Raw genomic sequence first — 22,788 nt, forward strand, 5'->3', positions numbered from 1 at the left:
TTCAAATTGAAAAATCAACTATGAAACAATACTACACACGTATCAATGGAACAGTCACTTATTAAAACTTAAAAACTTTAATATTTCACATTCTATGAATCGCAGATAATAGCGAACCCTATAATTGTACAATACAATACATACTGTATATACACATATATAAGTATCTAAAATGATGTTTCACTTATAAAATACGATAAGGTAACTAAGAATAAAAATAATCAATGATAAAGTATATTTAATAGTAAAATATAACACTTATTCTATGAACAATATACAATATGATATATGATATTATTCGAATGTAGATCTTTTCTTACGATGTGCATATTGCACTTTAATCGTTAAAAGGATCATCTACTTCGGATAACCCTAGCTTATCGAACGATAAGAATGTCGGTGGTTGAAGATCAGTGATAAAAGAATTATCTATATTATATATTATAGATTTGCAAGAATTATCCAGTCAAAATTTCTCTATGAGATTCTTTTGTTAAATCATTGTAATTGGAAGCTGTTGTTTCTTCTATTTTAACACTCCATATCATCCACTGTAGCTACTGGTTTTGCCTATTGGACTCTTCGACCCAAGAACGAGAACGTGCACAGTGACTGTGCGTATGTTAATTGCAAATAATTAAATGACGATCTACTTCGCACTATGCTACCATAAATAAATCTATATAAAGGAAGAGGTGTAAACGCAAAGGATTTGTGAGATTGTAAATATGTATTAATAAAATATCGGTGCGTGTTAGAAATTACTCCAACACAAAACTCTGAACTGCAGTAGTCGGATAGTTGACTAATTACAATGGTATTAAAAATATTCTAATGTCTTTGTAACACTGTCCGAAACGAATCATTTCTTAACAGTTTCTTGCATTAAATACGAATCTACAAACAGAATTTCTTCCATTATTCTCATTTCTCGAAAAAGTGGAATTTTTGTAAAAAACGTCCAACCTTTTAGCAAAATTGACATACCACAGGAAAACTAAAAACGTTACGTTCTAAGTTTCAATTGCTCTTAACAGATGGAGGCGAGATTTCTGAATGTATGTGTCCATAGTTATAATAATATTTATTATAATAATATTGTTATTTCACAGTAATTCACGTGTCTCGTAGCACATGAGCTTAATACCATTATTTTTAAGTTCTGGATCGTTGTAAATATCATAATACAATGATACATTTATCTGTATCATCTTCATCGTCTTCTCTAAATGATTTAACCCAGGAGATGACTTAACCCACGACGAACGCAGTATGCATTAAATATTTAAATATATTATAATTTTTGTTCACCTACTTCTTCATTGCAAATGCCAAATTGCGAATACGGAGGTTTTACTGTATCGATATTGAATTGGCAAAATTCCAAAATAAAAAAAACACCAAACACGATCGTATTCGTACGTGACTATTTTCAACTATAATATATTACATATATTATATAAACCGTCTAGTTTGATTCCATTTTTATCGGGAGAATCTCAACAATCATCAGTATTGTCACGCCGATACGTGTACAGCATTGTTCTCGTTTAAATTCACATTATTTGAATGTTAATTTTTAACCACTCGTTAAACCACTCGTCAATCGAACGTCCATAAGGCTCGACAGATCCATGCAATGGCGGCAGCAGCATGCTAACCCGGTTTACCGCTGAACAGTGAACTGTCGGGGATGCTACTGCTAAAGTGGTATCTCCGAATCCGAATCTCATAATACTCTCGACCTCACTGTAAAAAAATTCGAGGAAGTTTTTGAAAGATACCTACCTAACCCTGATAAGGGTTACCTACCTAAAAAGATTACTACCTAACCCTGCTCAGTAGTTTGTGGTCAAGATCCTCGGTGACTAAGAGCGCCCAAGATTGGTGTCTTTTCAAAATTACCTTGCACCATAAAGATTTGTCTTTCTGACCCTCGTAAGACCTGGAAAAATTATATTGCAAAAATTCTCCAGAATTTGGTACAATTCTGTAAATTTATACGTTATTCGAACAAACTATGTCAAAATTTTCTCGATAGTCGGCGATTTGATTCAAATTTTTTTACACGGCTTTTTAGCGAATATAATGAGTAATATTACTAAAAGAATACAAGTAGAAAAAAGACGATACAATCATTTTGATATTATAGAATTCAATTAGACAAATCGATAGATGTCAAGTATGCATAGTTTTATTCTTGATATGAAATATAATATAGGAACTCCAATCTATCAGATTTTTAAATATCTTAGATTACAAACAATTAGGTCACTGTATCGTTGCAAACGAATATGTTGTATATTGGGTCACGCGACAAAAGAGACTCTGGTCTTACTCATATGCTACGAGACGCATGAATTATTACTGTAGAATAACAATATTCCGTCAATAGCTTTAGAATATGTAAAATTTAAAATAGTGTAAACGTACAACACGTATTACTTTCACCAAGGCGCGACATTATCGGATATATAAATTAGTGGACGAGGACAATGTATTTTTTTAACATCGTAAGAGCAATTCCAAACAGTTTGTCAGTTGCCTTGCCGATAACTAATACTTATCTACCTCCATTTAGCGACATACTGAGTGAAACTTTAGTAAATTTATACTAAATCATCAACATGTGTAACAATAGGTTACCGATCACAGAACTAAACTATTATTTATCTTTTTGTTCAGCAGTTTAGATACATCGAAGATACAGAGTGAAGCTTCAAAGACATTACAGCTTTAACAAGTAGCTATATAATAACACAATATATTGATTAGTATTACAACATAATTATATTTAGTATTGTTCTCAATTTGTGATGGACAGTACAATATTAAATTATATAATATCAAAGAATTTTTTTCGTGGAGAAAAATGTAAACACGCAAACAAAAATACATTAAAACGTGTATTTCAGTAATATTAGTCAGCCATGAATAGTCTTGTATTGAACATATGTAGCTACTGCTACCTTGATAATGCCAGCTATAACCGGAAGCGGATTAACTCGGATTGATTAAAATCTCGTATAAATTAGCATGCTAATTATCGGACGAAGTGTACGGAATAATTTCAAAAAATTATCAACATATAACGATCAAAGAAATTTATGAATAAATAGTAATATAAAACGCATCTGTCAGTATTTGTGCGCAGATTTGTTATTTACATAAAATGACGGCACGACTAAACTAATTCATTCATATTTTGCGAAAACATGGCGACTTGAACGAAACTGCACACTAGTTATGTTTACGTTCAACTTGTTTATCTAAAGTTACGAGTTCATCAATGGTATAAACTCTCAAAAAACAACTTGAATGAAACAGTTAGAAATTTTATAATGTTTGGACCAATCCAATAAGAAGAGTCTCCACTTTCGCAGTACATGTCCACTGGTTATGGTTGCTACTCCAATGTATTCATTATTAAGTAACCACCTTCAGTTTTATTTCAATTGATTGATTCTAATTAATAAAAACAGAACGCAAACAAAAACTGGAATTTATGCGTGTTTTGCGAAAAATCCTTTGACTTATGTTACACGTGTACTACTTGTTAGATATGTTTTACATAAGGGAAATTAAATACATTTTTTACTCTTGCGATGATAATGATATTCGAAGAAATAATAAGGGGTTCTGAGATAAATTGTTCTCGTTAAAAGGTTTTTTTGATCTGAAACAAAAATTGAAAGTACGCGATAAAAATACGAGATTATGGCCAACGTCAGAGGCAGACGCCATTGTTTTTCAAGTAGAATGTGGAGAAGCTCTTATCCAAAAGAGCATCAACCAAAGATAGCTGATGAAGCATTTTGAAAATAAATTAATTTTTCTATGAATTTTGAATGTTTACAACGGCAAATCAATGATAAAGAGTGTATAGTTTTAAGTGCTGTCATAGTTTGTAGCCACATAAGGTTAGCTGGTATAAACAAAATTTTTAAAAATAGAATACTTATTATCTCGATAAGAATATCAAGTCTAAATTATTTTGATTTCAAATGGAGAGGTGACATTTCATTCGTCGTAATTCTATATATTGGTAAATTGGTAACCACGTTAAATATATTGTTACTAACATTGTGATATTTTTCATTAAGTTTTAAAATCTCTTATTAAACGATCGAAGCAATAGTTTTAGAGTCTTTTAATCTAATCCTGTTAAATTTGTCGAATTTCTCTTTAAAAATCTTTATCCTAATTAACAAATAAATAATGCTTTCTTCGAAATAAATTTCTTGATGCAATATAGATTTCTGCAAGTAAATAATTGTATAGTTTTTATTTTCATTACTTATTTGAATAATTAACAAATGTCGATTAACATACTTCTCTTTATATTTCGATATTAATTATTAAGAAATGATAACAGAATCTTCACCATTCAAAAGCTATAAACGAACTTCGTGTTAATCGCAAACTTAAAGTTAATAATTGACTAATTCCTGCCTGATATATTTTTGTATACCACAGGCTTTAAGAGTACACCAAGCATACTTTGACTACCTCAACCATGAGATCTAGTTTATCAATGATAAACGATCATTTCCTTTGATCATGAGATAATGATACATACATGAAACTCAAGTTCACCATAATGATGTAACATTTTCTGTCGTTTGCAACAACCTGTAAGCCAATAGCAATTTCCACTTCCTAAAAAAAAACACCTAACAAAAAACTGTGGCAAGAAATATATAGTTACAAAAATTGTACCAGTTATAATCTCGTTTGTTAAGAATGTAAATTTCCAAGGTGGCTCGAAGGTGACATAGAAAGTTCTTTTATATTTTCTTGATCAAGAACAAGTACTCAAATATGCCGTAGTATTCATAGTTACAACTTTAGGGAGTTACAACATAGTTACAACTTTACTTCAGTAATTCTTTGCATCAACAATTTTATTATTGGAGAATAAACACATTATTAACTATTCCTTTGTTGAAACGTGTCACAAAAATAAATACATTAAACTGTATTCAAAGTAATTTTTAATTTTTAAATATTTTGAATTTTATCACTATAACTTTACTGCTTTCGCATATCACTGTAGAAAGTGCCAATTAAACTGGTTTGTCTGAGCCATTGAGGGATAAACCTTCTCTGCTTATACCGTTATCTCTTAGTCTTTGTATCAAATATGGAAGAAAATTGATTTATTAATGAAAAAACTGTACACACTATTTTAAATATTTAACAACTACACAATTGGAAATCTCCTTATATTGTCACACTTAAATTCCTTTAGTGTTAAACGACTAACTCTTGTTTTCCAACCGAAATTCGTTTTGTTATATTTACTTTACACTCAACATGCACTAAACTCTGATATTTGTTTAAAAAAACATTTGAGTAGTGAAGAAAATAAAAGGTTACAAATCTTAGACATAAGAAGATCGGATATTCTTCAAGTAATTATAATCGTACCAATACGTACGAGTTTGAGTAACCGGTGATTTCATTACGTTATTTCCAAATACAATGTTCAATTTCCTATTTATAAATGAAGTTTTTAATTTACAATCCTTACGTTTTTCGTAAAGGTAAATACATACATGTATTAACGTATCTATCTCCAAGTTATTTTTATCCTATACCTATAACAATGTTCGTCAAATCCGAATCTGATAAACATCGCAGTGTACGATTTTAAATGACACCCACTGCGTTCATATTCTTCACTTCCCCATTCGATTATACATACATCAGAGGAAGCGACAAAGCAAACGCGAGATACAACTTATTTACGACTTGTTTCTTTCTGGATACTTAAAACGAACGACGAGACTACATAAAGAATCATCGATATCACTTACATTCTATAAACAAATGACGCGTTTTCCGCGTAACAGTAAGATACACGACATGAACAAAACACGTTTCGCCGAGTATCAGTAAGCGCGTCCTCTTTCACGACCTCGCGATACTACATTATGGCGGAGCGTACCCTCCAATAATCGGGACCGTTGAATTAAATAGTAAGATCGTACTCGTGTCTTTTATTGCACAGCATATACATGACGAATAATACATGACGTATTATACATACGTATAATACGTATATATTGTATTTTATATAGGTTGCACCGTAAATAAATCGCTGCCGTTATTTGATTAATTTCCAATCGTATTTCACATGCGACATATGCTTGTAGTATGTATGCACGTATGCATACAAGTATACGTAAAGCTCGTTCGATTGCACAACGAGACAACGTCACGTTGTACAATGATATTTTGTTGCATTAGGCGACGATAGAGTATGTCTTTATTATTGGCAGCAGTCGAGATTGAAGACTTAGAAACAATACAACTGTAAGGAACAATAAACGGTGAATATGTAGCGTTACATTATTTGTACACACATATGTACATATATTCAGTGTGCTGTGTATGAAAATCACTTTAAATATTGACACGAATAATTATTTTTTCGAAAAGATAGATATGACTATCTGCATTTTTATTAAATGGAAGTGATCATTTTTTGTGATAAACATTAATACTTCAAGAGAACTTGTACCAATGAAACGATTTTGTAAATCGTCAATCGACTCGAGCATTTTATTATAACGTAACGTTTTTCAATATAATGTAAAGAAGCTTTGTTAAAAAGAATAAAATTTTTCATACTCGGTGTACTCAACGGTCATGTTATAATACTAGTTTTATTATATTTTATCGAACGATAAAACTTATTGAACAACCTATTATATTATTGTATTTGTTTGTACATAAATTATAACACCGCTGTGATAAATACGTATAATTCCATTTAATGTTAGAATATTTGTTCATTTCAAACGAAATAGTTCGTCTCTGATAAGGTTGAAATGACTTTGAACGTATATTGAATATTTTAAATGTAAGAATTTGCCGAAAAAATATAGACCACGTGTTTCGTTAAATTACAGAATGTGTAATTTTTCATGTTTATGCAATAAGGAAATGATGATGGACTTAAAAATTTTGTTATCTATGCTCGTGAACGTTTTGTGCACTAGTCATAGTTAATTACTACGAAAACGAAAGTTCGTATAACAGAATTTTATTTTCAGTTTATATTTTCTGTAAATTAATTATAAATTAATTTCTGCCCATAAGTAGATTTCATATTTTATTTAGTAACCTTGCTATTCCATTCCATGATTATTATAATTTTGACAGTATTCAGTATTAAATTATTCAGTACTATGTATTTATTGTGAAGTAATCTAATATTTGTTACCGTTAAAATTGCATTCTTGAGTTTTTCAAAGAATACTTCCGTTTAGAAAGTATTTTGTTAATCCGAACAGCTTTGATTAATACATATAAATTCTTACTAAATGAGTCTTTCTACAATTATTAATACCGAACAAAAGATGAGTAGTGTTGTTCTTACGTTGTAATTCTTTTTTTTTAATATTAAATTGCGTTCTAAAGATAATTAGAATTTAAATTTAAAGAAGTATCCTAGTTGTATAATATTATTTTCATTTAAAACCGTGAACAAATAATTCATATTCAAAGCAACATTTTTATAAATGCAAAATCTTACAGCAGTTGACTGTACGCGTAAGCTAAACACACTGAATTATTTATTACATAGTTGTAAGACGATACATCGAAGCTGAAATTTGATTAATTCTTAATTAAATTAACGTATATTGCTATGTAATTAGTCAGTGACTATGTATAATCAAAGCTTGATTAAATACAATATATCGCGTACCTAATTACAAGTAAACATTTGGAATTAAGAAGAGCCTTACACCATATAAGGCTACACGCTGATAGCGATATTCCACACTCGAAGAAAAGACCAAGGAGTGTCAAAATATCTAAACTATATAATAGACCAAGTAACAAACGAAAATGTATGAAGAGACATGTCAATATTATTAACGTAATATAATATAACAATGTAGTTAACACTATTTACTTTTGAATCAGAATATGTTCACATAAGCGTATCTTCACTTTTAATGAATTGAGATAAATTTTTCAGTGCACCCTTTCGTTACATTAAAAACGATAAAACATTAACAAGGGATAAAGTTGACAGGACTTTTTAAGCAAATGATTAATTCAAATTAGATAAACTCAATATATTCATAGAAATACTAACTTGCACGATAAAATTCACTACTATGTGTCAGTTAGAACGTTTTTTAAATCATTTTCACTTAAATATATACAAGTAAAACTTATTGTGATTCGAACGAAAGAAAATACATCGCGTCGAATGCTGTTTGCTACTACAGAAAATGAAAATCACGTTTTAATTATAAGTGAACCTTGCAATATTCAAAAGTTCGTATAATCGAATAATGAAATTACCTTCCGATATTCAGAATAATCTGATTAATGAAAATTCAAATAATGGAAAATATATTACAAACAACATTCCAAATAACGAGTTTTGCATACATACTTAATACGTACTAGCTATACGTGTGAGGACGTATGTACATTTTTATGTGTTGGCATTATAATTGCAAATTTTCACAACACCTCTTAATAGAAATACGTAGAAATATTCCGATCTTAAACGACGACATTAATTTTTAACATTACAAGATACAGTACACACAGGTATCTGTGTAGTTTTTTATTTTCTAATACTAGACGAAACGAACTAGAAGTTAATGGAAAAAAGTCTTCTTGATCAATCTTTTCTAAATCCTCTCCTTCTAATTTGTTTTACAACATTCGACAAATTTTATTCCAATGGTCCATACAATTTATTACCACGTTAAATCAATGGGATGCTTTTTAATTAATCTTCTCAAAATAGGTTGAATATAAATATTATTGACTAGTATGTTAGGATGATTTCTCAGTTTGTAGTTTGCAGCATGTCGCACAATTACTTCCTCAACTGATTCGATTTTAAGGTCTAAGTTTCTTACGAACCAAGGTCTACTGTACCTAGTATGGTTGATTGTAAAATCTCTAGTGTTTAAATAATGACAGTTTGCTTTCGTGTTCCAAAGTTCAATGCCGTAGGTCCATATTGGCTTGATGTTTGTTTTGTCGATTAGTAGCTTATTTTCTGCACTTAGTTCGGATTTTCTATCCGTTAGATAGAGCGTATCTGTTCTCTTTAATTTGATTTGTTCTACTTTCTTCAGTATGTAGTGTTTCCAGATAAGTTTACTATCCAAATGGATTCGTAAGTATTTAGTAACAAGAAGTTTGCGGTATGACTATACGATTGGATTTCTTCTGGTTGATCATAATTTTCCATTTGCTGAACCATCGTTCTACTGTAATTTTGATAAACTTTGTTGGAACATTTAGGAAACAGTTTTAGGGTCTTTGTGCACGGTAATTGCACAAAATTGAGAATGTTACAGTTGGTGTGTTTGGGTATGTCGGCGATGTATAAAGACCCGAGTACATTTATACATTTACACTATGCAATTTAGATTGATCGTCTTGAGATTGAATAAGTAACTTTCTGTTAGTTAAGTGTGATTTGAGAAAGCGATAGTATGGTTTTTAAAAGTTTGTTGCAATTTTAAATAACCAGCCCGTATGCCACAACTTGTCGATTGCCTTCTCGAGATCTGAAAATGTAGCTGAGCAATATAAATAATTTGTTTCCAAAACAGGAAACAACCATTTGCCGATGTTGTAAACTAGTCTGTGTGTTTGGTGAATCGTGGCGTTTTGGTTATGAAATCTAAATTGATGGTCGGGTATAATTTTTTCTTGTGTTTTTGTCTTTGCGAATTCTTCTTTAGTTTTCTGTTGTTCTTCGATTATGAAGTTGAAATAGGAGTCCACTCGATGATTTAGTTTAGAGCTTATTTTTGGAATTGTGTGCTCAATAACGTTAAGAATTATTTCACGTAGCTTGTGTATAGCAGTGTCTATTTGTTCAGGAATTTTTAATAATATTTTGAAGTCTAATGTTTCTTCTATCTTGTCTCTAAATAGGATTGCGGGGATTTTGTAGCGTGAATATTGTTTCTTAGTTCGAGAAACATCTCTTACTTTCTAACAATGCAGCCTTTGTATCTGGCTGGATGGTTACTTTGGAAGTTGTAGCACTTAACTTTGTCTGTACAAGATCATTCTGTGCATATTTTACTCAACCTGGAGTTTCATTGCAATAATTTTTAATGTGACAAATTTCTTGACATACAATGCACCGGGGAATATCTAATCTGTATCTCTCTTTGGCTTTGGCGGTTCGAATGAGATCATCGTATTTAAAAATCTATTTACTTTGTAGATTTTCTTATTATCGATGTTTGGTTCGAGATTTATAAAGAATAGTTTAGGACTAAATCACTTACGGAGCACACTTTGAAATTGCTATACTTATACTGTATTTAAAAATCTATTTACTTTGTAGATTCTCTTATTATCGATGTTTGGTTCGAGATTTATAAAGAATAGTTTAGGACTAAATCACTTACAGAGCATACTTTGAAATTTCTATACTTATACTGTATTTAAAAATCTATTCACTTTGTAGATTTTCTTATCATCGATGTTTGGTTCGAGATTTATAAAGAATAGTGGAAGGGGTTTCTTTATATCGCACTTGACTATGTTACTTACAGCACATACTTTGAAACTTGTATGCTTTAGCGCGATTATAATATCCTCTTTACTTGCCTTTGAGTGCATTCCTCTTAGCACCATCTTGTACTGTAGTGCCGCCAAAAGAAAGCACAAGTTGTTTACATCGACGCTCCGCCCGGAGTTGGCCGAAGATGGCGACAAAGACCGACAGCAGCGATCCCAAGTTCGAGCGAGAACGAATTCGTAGCGAGGTGCATTGGCGTAGACTCCCAATAAAGCGTCAAGTATTGATAAACAGAATAATATTCTCGCAGTTTAGGTTTTACCGCTGATTTGCTCCTAATGAAAAACTGAATACAATTTAATACGCGTAATAATCATTAATATTTTAATAATTATTTATAACGAAAAGAACTAAATTGTATTTATTACAAATAATATAAATCCGCTTATACTCATTTTATGGTCGATATAAAATGAAATAAGATGTTCAATACGTTGCCAGCAAGATCAATTGATCTATTAACGATACGATACAATAATCGCGATGCTCGTTACGTCGCACAGTGGTTCAAAGTCGGTAGAAATTTAAATTTTTTCATCGCAAAAGGAGGAGTTTTTTTTAAATAAAATTTCAGAATGATAAAAAAATATCTTAAACTTATGCGAAAAGTATATTGTTGAAGTTAAGGTATAGAGTAGTGGTTACTAGATAATGACAGAGTAATGCACAAAGTTGTTTTTTAAGAGTACAGAACTGCATGCTACGTATAATAAACTCTCTTGAGTTTCCAAACGTTCGAGTCGTTCGTCGTCAATTGAAACCAAACGGCCATCTTTTCTGCGTCATATATCCCAATTATTGGAACTTGTTTTATAATAAATTTAACACTGAATCAAGGAACCGATACTGAAACTTCAGAATCAGCTACATTGTATTCTTGTGATTCGACCGATTCGTACGACAGTAGCTCTTCGAAGAATTTGTAACGTAAGAAAATGTAAAGGTTATGTTTGTTTTAATTTTAGTATGCCTTGTTTTCGTGTAAATTGTAATTGTATAGAATTTATCTAGCTAGAAATGCCCAGAAACAGATTTCTATTATTTTTAATAAATACAAATTAGTTCTTTTCGTTATAAATAATTTTCAAAATATTAGCAATTATTATTGCGTATATTAAATTGTATTAATTTTTCCGTTACGAGCAACTTATCGAATCAGTGATAGTATTTAAACGGGAACGAAATCATTCTGTTTCTTAATAGCTAACATTCAATTAGAAAGCTACGCCAATGACTACAGTATTCTCTCTCACTCGGTCTCGCTACGATCGTCGTTGGTCTTCGTCGCCATTTTTGGCCAACGGCAATTGTTGTTTGCGATAGTAGGAGCGGCGACGAATTCCGGGCGGAGCGTCGATGTAAACAACTCGTGCCTTCTTTTAGCGGCATTACTGTAGCTTCTGTCAATTTCAAATTGATACGTGTGGTAGTCGACCTTTTTCGTTTTTAAGACACCAAACGCTTCTCTCTGATTCTCTGGGGGATTAGTTTGAACTTTAATTTAATAGTTTCGTTATTGTTCGATGATATAATCATTTTCATCCATTTCGTCTAAAAATTCCCTTAAAAGTTCGATCATTTGGGCTTTAACAAATATCGGTGCTGACTTTTGTCGAACTAGTTTGTGTGTTTGTTTCTTCTGTTTCGATATCTGCTTCATCTGATAAGGCTACAAATGAGTTTGAGATTGACACGTCTATCAACCATTTGGTGAGAGCTTTGCGTCTCAGTGGGTTTTCTGCTAATTCTGGATTCATTTTAGCGTAATCACTAGGTATTGCGGGCTTTTTCTTTTTATGGTTTTTAATAACGATATGATTTTCACCAAACTTTTCTAGGTTTAATTCAAGATCACTATTTTGATTGTTGTGAACATTTATGGCTATGCCTGTGATCAAGCAGCTTTCTGTGGCTAGTAGCAATCCCAATGTATGTTGGGGAGTCATTTCTACGTAGAACTTAACGAATATATACGTACTCGTATGTATATATATATATATATATATATATATATATATATATATATATATATATATATATATATATATATATATATATATATATACGTATATTTTATTAGAGCAGAAGAAAACCATACACAGAAAAGAAATTAATAAATCTAAGACTGACATTTGGAACAGCTATGTAGATCATCAGGGATTTTGGAATCCTACCTAGAATCCTAAACTAGATCGGTACAACGCAACCAAACACCAGGATACCAGCTACAACAGTTACGACTGCTACCGGTAAAATCGTTCCAATATTGATTTTAAACCATGTATTTGAAAAAGGTGATGTTTCATTAGTCAATAGTATAGATCATTCCGGCAACCTGATCGTAAAGCTCGAGTTCAGCATCTCACAAACAATTCTGAACACTGATGCACAAACTCAAACGATGAATCTTTGAAATAATACGAAAACGTTTAGTAACGAGAAATGTCAATGGCGCTGACAACGGATGAATTCCCCGACGAGACGGATGTTTTATCCGGAGTGAAGATCGACCCGGAACGACCTCGTCCGGTCGCAGAGAGAGACAAGCACATGATCGAGCCATCAGTGAGAGTGTCAGGCAGGGCCTCACTATCTAGAATCACTTGTTGACCGATAGAGCCTGTCTTCGTATATAGTTGCAGTTAAAAAGCGAGAATCAGCCAGATGCGCAGTCGAACTAGCACGAATACGAACGAACCGCAGTCTAATATAAACTGTCCAAGGTGCCTAAACTCAGTGGCTAGCTCAACGATTCGCTCACGAGTCATCTTCATCTAAGTGACCACGCAACCGTGAGTAGCTTCTATCTGATTCCTTTCGCGCAATTCTAACGCGATTAGGCTATTCTTTTGTTAAATTAATCTAGTCCGTCCAATGAAACTATACACGCAACACACATGGTTCCTACGATCTCAGAATCTGATGACGATTGGTTATGTTGAAATACAAGCTGTTGATCCGACTTGCGTTCCCTTTCAAATTACTTCTTTTAAAATAAACTTTTATATATGTGTCAAAGAGACCTTGTAGCTCCTGTAGACAACTAAAAATCTACGTCGATACTTGGGGCACATGTATATTTACGTGTTTCTGCGGTAACACGATTGTTTTAATCAGGTTGAAGAAAAAAATATTTTTCATTCTGAGGTTGTACAGACGACCGTTAACGTAAAATCTGTATTATCGAAGAGACATGGCGAACTCGATTTTGTTCAATTTCGGCAATACTCACAGTGGGTTTAACGGTTTGGTGTTGCATAACGTAATCTGTGCATGATGTAAAAATATGATAAAATGACAATGAGAATGTGACTATAGAGTTTATAGTGGTTGTAAAGTGACCCAGATTAAATGATTATTTTTAAATCACGTCGTAGCAATTATCGATAATGGAAATATTATGCCATGATTTTTTCATCAATGAAAATTTTAACTCTAATAGTAGTCACTTACAAATTACAATCACTCGTAACAAAAAGAACGCTATAAACCATAATATTCTCCTTTTATAGGAAAATTGGGAAATTATTAAAAAATGTGTACTCGATGTTCTACAAATATATAAACGATAATTATCACTGAATAATTGTGTAATAGTTTTCTTTCGTATTAATCAAATTTATTACTTTTAACGTAAAATTGAAGGTATTAATTATCAACGTTTAATTATTTTTAAATTATATTAATTCCATTTTATTCAAGTTATTTCATTTTTTTTCTTTAATTTTTTACTCGAACAACGTCGAAAGCTTTAGTTTCATGTCATTACTCACACTTCTGTTCTTACGCGTTCAATTTTAAATTAAATATTCCCGCCAAAAGTATAATGCTCGCGATTACCAAACGAGCAGGATCGTATGTAGTTTCATGCTGTAAATGATAGATGACGCATTCCTCACACCCTACATAATTGATTGTCTATTGCTTTATATAATAATCGTGTAATTACAACTTGTAGTTAAATAGTACAACTTATATAATTTATAAATATTATTATTAACATTAATCATCATAATTAACTATCATTAACTTTAATAATAAGGGTAGCAAAAATCAGTAAAAATAGAGTTTTTAATGAAAATACAACTTTTAAATAAGAATTAAGAATGCAAAAAGATTATATAAGCTCTATGCTTATCTTGAAATTTTACATGTGTACACACACGCGCGCACACATTGGCAACATTTTTTTCTGTTAGAAGTAAATATTGTAGTACAACAGTTAATATCGTAATAAATCAGTATCTATAAAACATTTGATAGTTAAAACAGTGTTATCAATGTTAAGGACAGGCATTGGACAGTGTGAAGGATAATTTATTCCAATATCGAGTGATCAAATATTCACTTCATGTATGGACAAGCTAATAAACATTGCAGAGAAGTTAAGTGTCTGTACGAAGAAATCTTTCCGCAAAGACAATGTCCAGTTAAGAGTAAATTTAGTTTGGTGCAATTTCGACTTAAAGAAACTGGACCTTTTATCATCTACTACAGTTAATCGATGATAAACAGTTACAAACAATTACACCAATCGTTGAATCGGCAAAGAAGATTATTAATTGTATCGCCTGTAAGTTTATTCTTGACTTGATTCTTTTGAATTTTCGTTGTTGTTACGAAAATATTTAAAAAGATTAACTTACAACAATAGTATTATTGATTGTATGATAATACTAAAAAACCGGATTGCTGCTGAATACAACAGGATTTGAAATACACCAGGAATTTTTAAACGTATTCGATGGTCTCTGAATCGTCGATACGAAGCGTGTGTTATTGCAGATGGAAATCATTTTCAATAATTCCTTCAAGGAAGTTTATAAATATTTCTAAAACACTCGCAAACAAAAAGTGTTTACATTCTGAAACGAAAGAGTTTCCGCGCTTATATTTACACGACCTTCTTTCATCCTTAGAAAGAGTAGAATGCAATGCCATAGTTTGGTCATCCATTTTTAGAGCACTTTGTGTATCCTTACATAAGAAGGATTAATCAAATAATTAATTCATTATTTGCAGTGAATGGAGTGAGTGATAATATAGACTAGGACTACTTTTAGTGAACCTTCGTTATTTTGTTATGAAAATAAGTAGTAATAGTTCGAACAAGAAAATTTTAACTGCCCCGCTTACTAAAAATAACACGTTCGGAAATAAAGCAGTATGTCAATGAGTGTCCACACGCATACCTTAAGCTGTTTGTTACGAAATGATAACAGAAAAGTATAATATACGGTCAAGACTAAATCCTTGAGTTAATACACTTTTCGTTTATAATCTACATTTATTACTTTCCATTAAAAATAAAAATTTCTCTAATTCACATATTTTTGAATTTATGTTTCGACGTTACAAAATTTGTACACATTCGAAAACATTTTTCTTGAATGATCGATAGAAATGTGATTTTCTGAATGTATAAGAATATGAATATTTACATTTCTGAAAGACAATTTTGCTTATCTCAAAAGTTATTTGTAACTTTGTACTCGAAATATAAATATTTAAAATCCTTAACATTTACAATTGAAATTTGTTAGTAAAACTGACCCGTTTTTTAAATAAATATAGGTGTAATAGAAATCTGACTATATTAGGCTAGTCCAAGTTTCTAAGTTAAAAGGAAAGGTGCAACATGTCTTTCATGATTTTGAGAGGGAATTTAAATGACGTTGGTTTCCTTTACTTTTTAAAATATTTAAAGAAAATCTACAAAATTGATACAATATTTTATTGACTTTTTAAATTCATTACATTAAAAACAATGTAATGTTTTTTCTATCTGATTCAATACTTTCTATCTGATTTAATACTTTCACCTAAACGATTATTAGCACGCACTTAGCCTATTTATCAAGTTCATTTTTACAAAATTTCGTGATTGAGATTGAGTATTCTTTAAGAAACAAATAAATTTTAACATAAAATATTTTTCCACCTAAATAATTCTTTTAAATGCAATTGTTTGAACAGGTGGTGATCGATTGGTGTCAGTTGCGATAAATAAGAAAACAGAAGGACACGGTAACTTATTCGACTTTACACGTTTCTTATTACGTTGCTTCTTGTTGTCTAAAGTCTTACGTTCTTGTATAGACTACGTGTTCTCGACATGTTTCTTTTTACGCTTGTTACGCGTACAAGTTTTAATAACAATGTCATTGCGATCTCATGACTCATAGCAAACGATACCAGAATTATTTTATTGAACCTCAGACATCAAATTATAGACATTGAACAAAATGCTTAAGGAATATCCTTACATTTGGTATAACAGACCACTTCTTTTCGAAAGAAATGGTTTTAAAAATTAAAATCTTGAGATCCATTCATTAACGAAACATTGATTTGAGATTATAAACTCCATGAAAGAAGAAAAAACATTATATTACTCGTTCTCCACCATGAATATTTACAGCTGGAAATACAATTATTGATTTAATAATAAGTAATAAATATTCGTTTAAAAAAAAGAAGTGGTATGCCTACTTTGTTTCTTTCAGAAGGTTTATAAGCGTACATCAATGTTTTGTCGATACAAAGATTAAGAATTTGAAACTTTTAACCCTATTTGTCTCGAAAACGAGTAGAAAAGTTCAAAAAGGGGTTGCTCCTTAAATAGTTCGTCGAAACCTTAAATTCAAGGTACGCCATCTCGTTAGGATCTGAAAATGGACATTTCTCCTCGCCCATGTACTGTCTCTTCGGAACAGTATCTTGCCAGATACAAGACAGTAGGTATAAATTCTCACAGAAATTTATATTCCAAGAAATTATAAAAATTCGTGCAAACATATACAATATTGTTAGATTATCGGAGTCGGGATGATTTCAATGGTCACAACTATGGGAATTATTATAGCGATTCGATATTGTGATCGCTATTTACTATTCTCAGGCCCGCCATACACCGTCTTTGTCCAGAGAAACGCTATTGCAATGTCCTTACGTTCGATCACACCCCAAGGTACGCGATACATCACCTCTCATAGAGAGATATGCTAAGTTAACCACTGACACACTATTACAATTACTACTCCGTGTCCAGGGCAACGATCTTTCTTGTATCCCCGAGTTTGGGGCCTACGTGACTTGTGTCCCCCGTTTTGGAGTTGTCGAGGGCGTAAGTCGATCGTGTTGACTGGCTCAGGTGGTTGCCAGTCGACAACAAGCCGATGGGCCTATACTACGGGTCGCGGAAAATTCCACGGTCCCATCGACTACGCACCTGTCGGTACAACCCTCGACCAGTCACGACCCGAAGTACCCCGTAGAAGATCGCTCATACCCAGGCTCAGCACACTCTCTCTCTCTCACACACACATACGGTAACGTGTCTCTCGTTACCGTCCTACAGTATTTCCTTTCAGACTGTCATAAGCACCGAGTTAAAACAGTCTAAGAGGAGCGATAGTAAAATACGATCACTGTTATCTCTCCAACTCACTGAACTAAACGTTAGAGATGCAAAGGTGCATTTTCATGGGACGATAAAATTCATGACTTTAGTCGTCATTGTACGACACTATAGCAGTCGTCGTATCAGCAAATCCAATGTAGCGACAATAAGACAGTCTTGTTTTCACATCAGGACTGTCCGTGAGTCGTGACCTGTATCACTGTCACAGTAATATTATCACATGGAAAATTTCAATTTTCCGGCAACAAACTTTCTCATTTCAAAATTGATACCAACCGATGCTAAAATTACTTTATTATAAGAGATTCTAAAAGTAATTAAGGTCGTATAACACGTTAAAAGTAATGAATGTTATATAACACACTAAAAATAATGAATGGCATATAACACGTTAAAAGTATTGAATGTCATATAACACGCTAAAAATAATGAATGTCATATAACTACGAGAAATAATCGAAAAACCATTATACTGTTACGACAGTTATTGCCACGTGAAAATTTACCATAAGTGTGAATCAACATTAGGTAGTGGAGTTAAGTGTACTTATATTTCACGTTCTGTAATAATAATAGGTTGTTCAATAAGTTAATAATAATAAGTAAGGGTCGATAAATCTACATGAAATTTCATACATGTTCATCAAACAATAGTACCATCTTTAGAAAAATAAAACGATGAACCTAATAGCTCCATTTCTTATCCAACGATAAAACTTATTGAGCAGCCTATTATTATTACAGGACGTTGAGTTTCAGTTATTGTTTGATTAGTTTCCGTTCATTCTTCAAAATTTGTCATGATTCGTTAGTAAATGCATTGCAGAGAACAGAATTGCAGTATATGAACTAATCACTTGAATCCAGCTTTCATTTTTTTTTTATCGCTGTCAACTGGTACACATGCGTCTGCGTGGCATATTGATTGTGAATAACTTCATCAATATCTTCATCATCAGATATTTTTAAACTCCATATGTTAGTGGAGTCATCATAAAACATTCATAGAATTTATAATCATCAGCTTTAATAAATTACAGACTTGTATCTTTATTATATGATAAGTTCGATTTGGTATACATAAATGTACAATTTACAAACGTAAATTACGAATGCAAAGAGATGAGCCTTTTTCTTCGAGTAGGAGTTTTATTCACGTAACCCATGCTGGTTTAAGAAAAAATGTAATGTCATCTATTCTGAGCAGACGCAAAGAGCGGTAAAACGCCGGCCGCTTGGGTGAGCACGTGATACACGCGTGCCGGTTAAGTATTCCAAACAATCTTCCTGTAGCTTACAACGTCTCTTCCCCCTATACTAGCAAGAGAGGCCAATGGTTTTACCGTTTTGTCCCCACTAAAGATTTTTCATGACGTAACAGAGAGCGAAACAAAGACAGCTATCGTGATAATATTGGTTTTCGTTCCAGCTATTCTTTCGTACTCGACGAGTTTGGTTTATGTATATATATTATCTTAGTCGAGGAAAATAAAATACGTAATCATAAAATTAAATACTTTTAATCAAATTTAATCTCTTTGGCTGTAATGCAGTTTTACTCGATACATTATTTTGTTTTAAAATAATTATTACTGTAAACCGTTGCAAAAATTGAAGGACGTAAATAAATTTTTTTCGCTGACACCAAATTTAAAAGTTTAATTAAACTCCGAAAATATCTTGAAAATTTCACATGCATAAAACATCTATATATGTTGTTTGTAAAATACGAGAAGATTCAGAGATTCTTTTTTTTTTTTTTTAATTGCTATATGAGAAAGTAAATCTTATCGAGGAAAAGGTCAAGGTATGAAAAAAGAAAAGGATTTTTGATAAATTATCCATTTTTATTGAGATAACCACGTACTACAATTAGCGATAGATTTAACTTGCTTCAAATTTTTAATAGGTGATGAATATTTTGAAGAACTTACGATTAGAGTACGGTTAGAAACCAAATGTCCTCAAAAGTTTAATAAAAATTATATGAATTATAATCTTCATTTAATTATTATTATTATAGTTATATTATGATTCAATATTATAGTTTTAATGCTAAATTTCTTTAAATTTGATGTAAGTTACTTCATCGACCAATTTTTCTTCGCTTCTTCTTAAACAAATTTTCATTTAAAACTCTTAAAAAGTATCTTAAGCTCCAGTAATATTTAAATTAGATAACAAATAACATGTTAGAAAATTGCTATCTTACTGCCAGTGTTTCAAAACAATTTCCATTTTCTGTTTTACTGACATTGTTAACATAATTTTGTGACGAATGTATACGCAACATGGGGTAATAAAATAACTCACAGTATGGATTGCAGCTTCAACCCCAAATTCAACCACCTACGGTCTCTAGAATATTTTTTCTATTGTTAACAACATGGGCGTCGGACTGCGGTTCCAGGACCTGCGCATGCGTCCTGTTCAGATCATTCTGGAGGGGTTGGAGGAGTGAGAGAGATTCACCGGAAGAATCGAATTCGGGTGGTTGATAGTATACGAAGTACGTTCAATTCGTGACAGTTTCGTTGTGCGTCTTTTCAGAAACGAAATTCCAGTGTTTTCGTCAAAATTTTATTTTGTCATAATTCAAGAAATGAAGGCATACCAAAAACGCTAGAGAATTTTCGATACGTATTGGAAAAGTGATACCGCTCGGTCCTCGTTTTTTCCAAAACTTGAACGCATTGACGTGGCATTCCAGCAACCCGACTATTCCATCTCCAAACAGAAAAATGGGCGATAACATACTCAGCTTCCTTTATGAAAACTTGCGAATCGAGCGCTTCAAAAAGTCGTATTTAGGTAAGAAACACTTGATTCTCATTGGCGTAGGCGCGTTGATAATCTGAATTTACATGATTGGGGAGACATTTTGACGAATCAAAGTTGTAAGATGTAAATTTTCTTGCAATTATGTGACACTTTAGACAAATTTATGCTGTAGGTGTTAGAAATATAGATTGTGTACCTGGAAAATTGTATACATAAGTGCAAAATGTATTTGCACTTTAGACAAATTTATACTGTAGATGTTAGAAATATAGATTGTGTATCTGGAAAATTGTGAGAGCTATTAAAAATTGATAAAGATTTGATTGAGAAAACAAATTATGAGATAATTAGAAATATAAGAAACGTTTGATCATTATTATTAATATCGCATTTGTCATTTTGTAAAAACATCAACACCATCTACTGCTTTCAAGAGTTGATTAACTTCATTCTAAATACAAAAATATTACATTGCAATGAGTAAGAGAAAGATTTAACGCATAAAATAAATTATATAAAAATAATATGTTAATTATTTATATGTGTGATGGATGTTCAATTTTTTATTCCAACATTGAATTTCTTAACTTTATAACTTGTTTTGCCTGTCTCCACATAATACACATCATTACAATGAGCAATCTAGGTGATAAAAAAATTTCGATTAATTTATAGTGAGATCTAGATGGATTAATAAAATTTTCTAAAAATGTCACAAATAAAATTTTTGATGAACAACTGACAACTAACTAATTTAAAAATAAAACTGCCTCTGCTTTACTTTGTTTAATACTGTGTGAAATATTTGCTTTGCATTTTAAATAATGTTTTTCAGGAATTAATTAAGCAAGTTAATGAAAAATATCCATACCGACCTTTAAAACAAGTTTTTTTTTTTTTCTTAAATATCCCATCATTAAATGTTCCTAATTATAGTATACAATTGTTTATATTTATCCAAGTTGCTAATTTAAAATAACACAGATTTCAGTACTTTTACCTACAATTAATGAAGCAAATAATTATTAATATAAGTGATGTGTGTGCATAGTGTATTAGGTTATGTAAATAAATCTGAGGGATGTCTCCTTTTGAGCCTCTTGGGAAAGCTAAAGTAACAATTTTCAATGAATTGGTTCCTATGGTTCCTATGGTATAAAACATAAATTCTTTTTTTATGAGTAGAAAAATAAAACACAATAATTTTCTTTCTATGCACGTAATAAAAAATAAGATTAAAAAAACTTACTTTAATAACACTTATAGTACTTTAGCAAATGAACACAATACAACAAATAAATGATTTATTTTGGATATCGGTATAAAACTGGCTTATGACTTTTGTGCATTTAACATGAAACCATGCAGGACATTCATTGCATTCTATATTTTTTTCATTGTCATCTTCTGCATCACTATATAAATCATTAATGCACATTCTGCATTTCTCTTTAATATCAACTTTTGGTGTAACTTTTTTGTCTTTTGTCTCAGAATTTTTATTAGAAGTTATTATCATTATGCAAAATTGACCTCACTATATAGAGTGTGTATAATTAAAACTATATAATGGTTAATTACCTTTTTTTGGTTGACTATGGTCAATTTTTATTATGCTCTCTTTTCTTCAAACTTTTTAAACAATAAAAGAAAACAATGTTCAGAACTTTCAAAAACTTGAACACAACTTCTATCGAGTTGTACATTTTATTACTGCTATAAACTATATTTTATTACACTAAATCTGTTTCTCTTAAGCTCCATAACATTAGTAATAGAAACATCACCGTGATAACCTTTACTTTGATATTGTTCTAAGAAGTTATCGAGAGAGGAATAGTGTCAACAAAAGTACGAAAATAAGTACATATAGCATTCTCACAAATACACATGAACATGTTAATTTTTATGTTTACAATGATTATGTAATACTTAAACGAGAAGCCTGAAGTGATAAATGTTTTGAAATCTCTTAACAATTTTTTTTCAATGAATA

General features: G+C 31.4%; 3 protein-coding genes across 7 annotated transcripts in view; 2 read left to right on the forward strand and 1 right to left on the reverse strand.

Moving 5' to 3' along the window:
• Positions 1-448: 448 nt before the first annotated feature.
• Positions 449-5,781, reverse strand: LOC143144338 (uncharacterized). Of its 4 annotated transcripts, XR_012991402.1 has the most exons (4): positions 5,534-5,781; positions 1,829-1,945; positions 967-1,749; positions 449-897 (listed from the first exon to the last, which is right to left on the reverse strand). XR_012991402.1 is itself a non-coding variant. In XM_076306652.1 (3 exons), coding segments are annotated over exons 1-3 (312 nt in total). In that variant the 5' UTR covers positions 5,561-5,781; the 3' UTR covers positions 449-1,556. The 4 variants fall into 4 exon arrangements, 2 of the variants coding, with proteins under 2 accessions (XP_076162767.1, XP_076162766.1); XR_012991403.1 differs by having other exon boundaries at positions 449-1,749; positions 1,813-1,945; positions 5,559-5,781; XM_076306652.1 differs by having other exon boundaries at positions 449-1,749; positions 5,559-5,781.
• A 7,431-nt stretch (positions 5,782-13,212) lies between these two features.
• LOC143144458 (salivary peroxidase/catechol oxidase) overlaps positions 13,213-22,788 on the forward strand; it is a 33,552-nt gene continuing 23,976 nt past the window's right edge. The window contains exon 1 of one of the 2 annotated variants that reach the window (XM_076306885.1): positions 13,213-13,380. Coding sequence is in view for 1 of the 2 variants with exons in the window: in XM_076306883.1 (XP_076162998.1) it covers positions 20,753-20,822 (70 nt within the window). In the remaining variant the exon portion in view is untranslated. Of the gene's footprint in view, positions 13,381-20,519; positions 20,823-22,788 lie in introns of those variants that run through there. The other variant, XM_076306883.1, reaches the window with a different exon arrangement.
• LOC143144396 (uncharacterized) lies at positions 16,339-19,606 on the forward strand. Its single transcript, XM_076306753.1, has 4 exons — positions 16,339-16,615; positions 17,237-17,325; positions 17,402-17,558; positions 17,640-19,606. The coding sequence occupies exons 2-4, from the start codon at positions 17,263-17,265 to the stop codon at positions 17,921-17,923; spliced, it is 504 nt and encodes a 167-aa protein (XP_076162868.1). The 5' UTR covers positions 16,339-16,615; positions 17,237-17,262; the 3' UTR covers positions 17,924-19,606.

This window comes from Ptiloglossa arizonensis, chromosome 3 (assembly GCF_051014685.1).
Source record: "Ptiloglossa arizonensis isolate GNS036 chromosome 3, iyPtiAriz1_principal, whole genome shotgun sequence".
In the NCBI taxonomy this organism is placed as follows: Eukaryota; Metazoa; Arthropoda; class Insecta; order Hymenoptera; family Colletidae; genus Ptiloglossa; species Ptiloglossa arizonensis.

Excerpts from the sequence above, each read along its gene's own strand:
- LOC143144396 (XM_076306753.1), top strand. The coding sequence starts at position 17,263 with ATGGACATTTCTCCTCGCCCATGTACTGTCTCTTCGGAACAGTATCTT. Across the intron at positions 17,326-17,401 it reads ATCTTGCCAGATACAAGACA|ATTATCGGAGTCGGGATGAT; the intron begins GTAGGTATAAAT and ends CAATATTGTTAG. Across the intron at positions 17,559-17,639 it reads ACGTTCGATCACACCCCAAG|GGCAACGATCTTTCTTGTAT; the intron begins GTACGCGATACA and ends CTCCGTGTCCAG.
- LOC143144338 (XM_076306651.1), bottom strand. The coding sequence starts at position 5,556 with ATGTATTTACCTTTACGAAAAAC. Across the intron at positions 1,946-5,533 it reads TATTTACCTTTACGAAAAAC|GTCTTACGAGGGTCAGAAAG; the intron begins GTAAGGATTGTA and ends TAATTTTTCCAG. Across the intron at positions 1,750-1,828 it reads AAACTACTGAGCAGGGTTAG|TGAGGTCGAGAGTATTATGA; the intron begins GTAGTAATCTTT and ends ATTTTTTTACAG.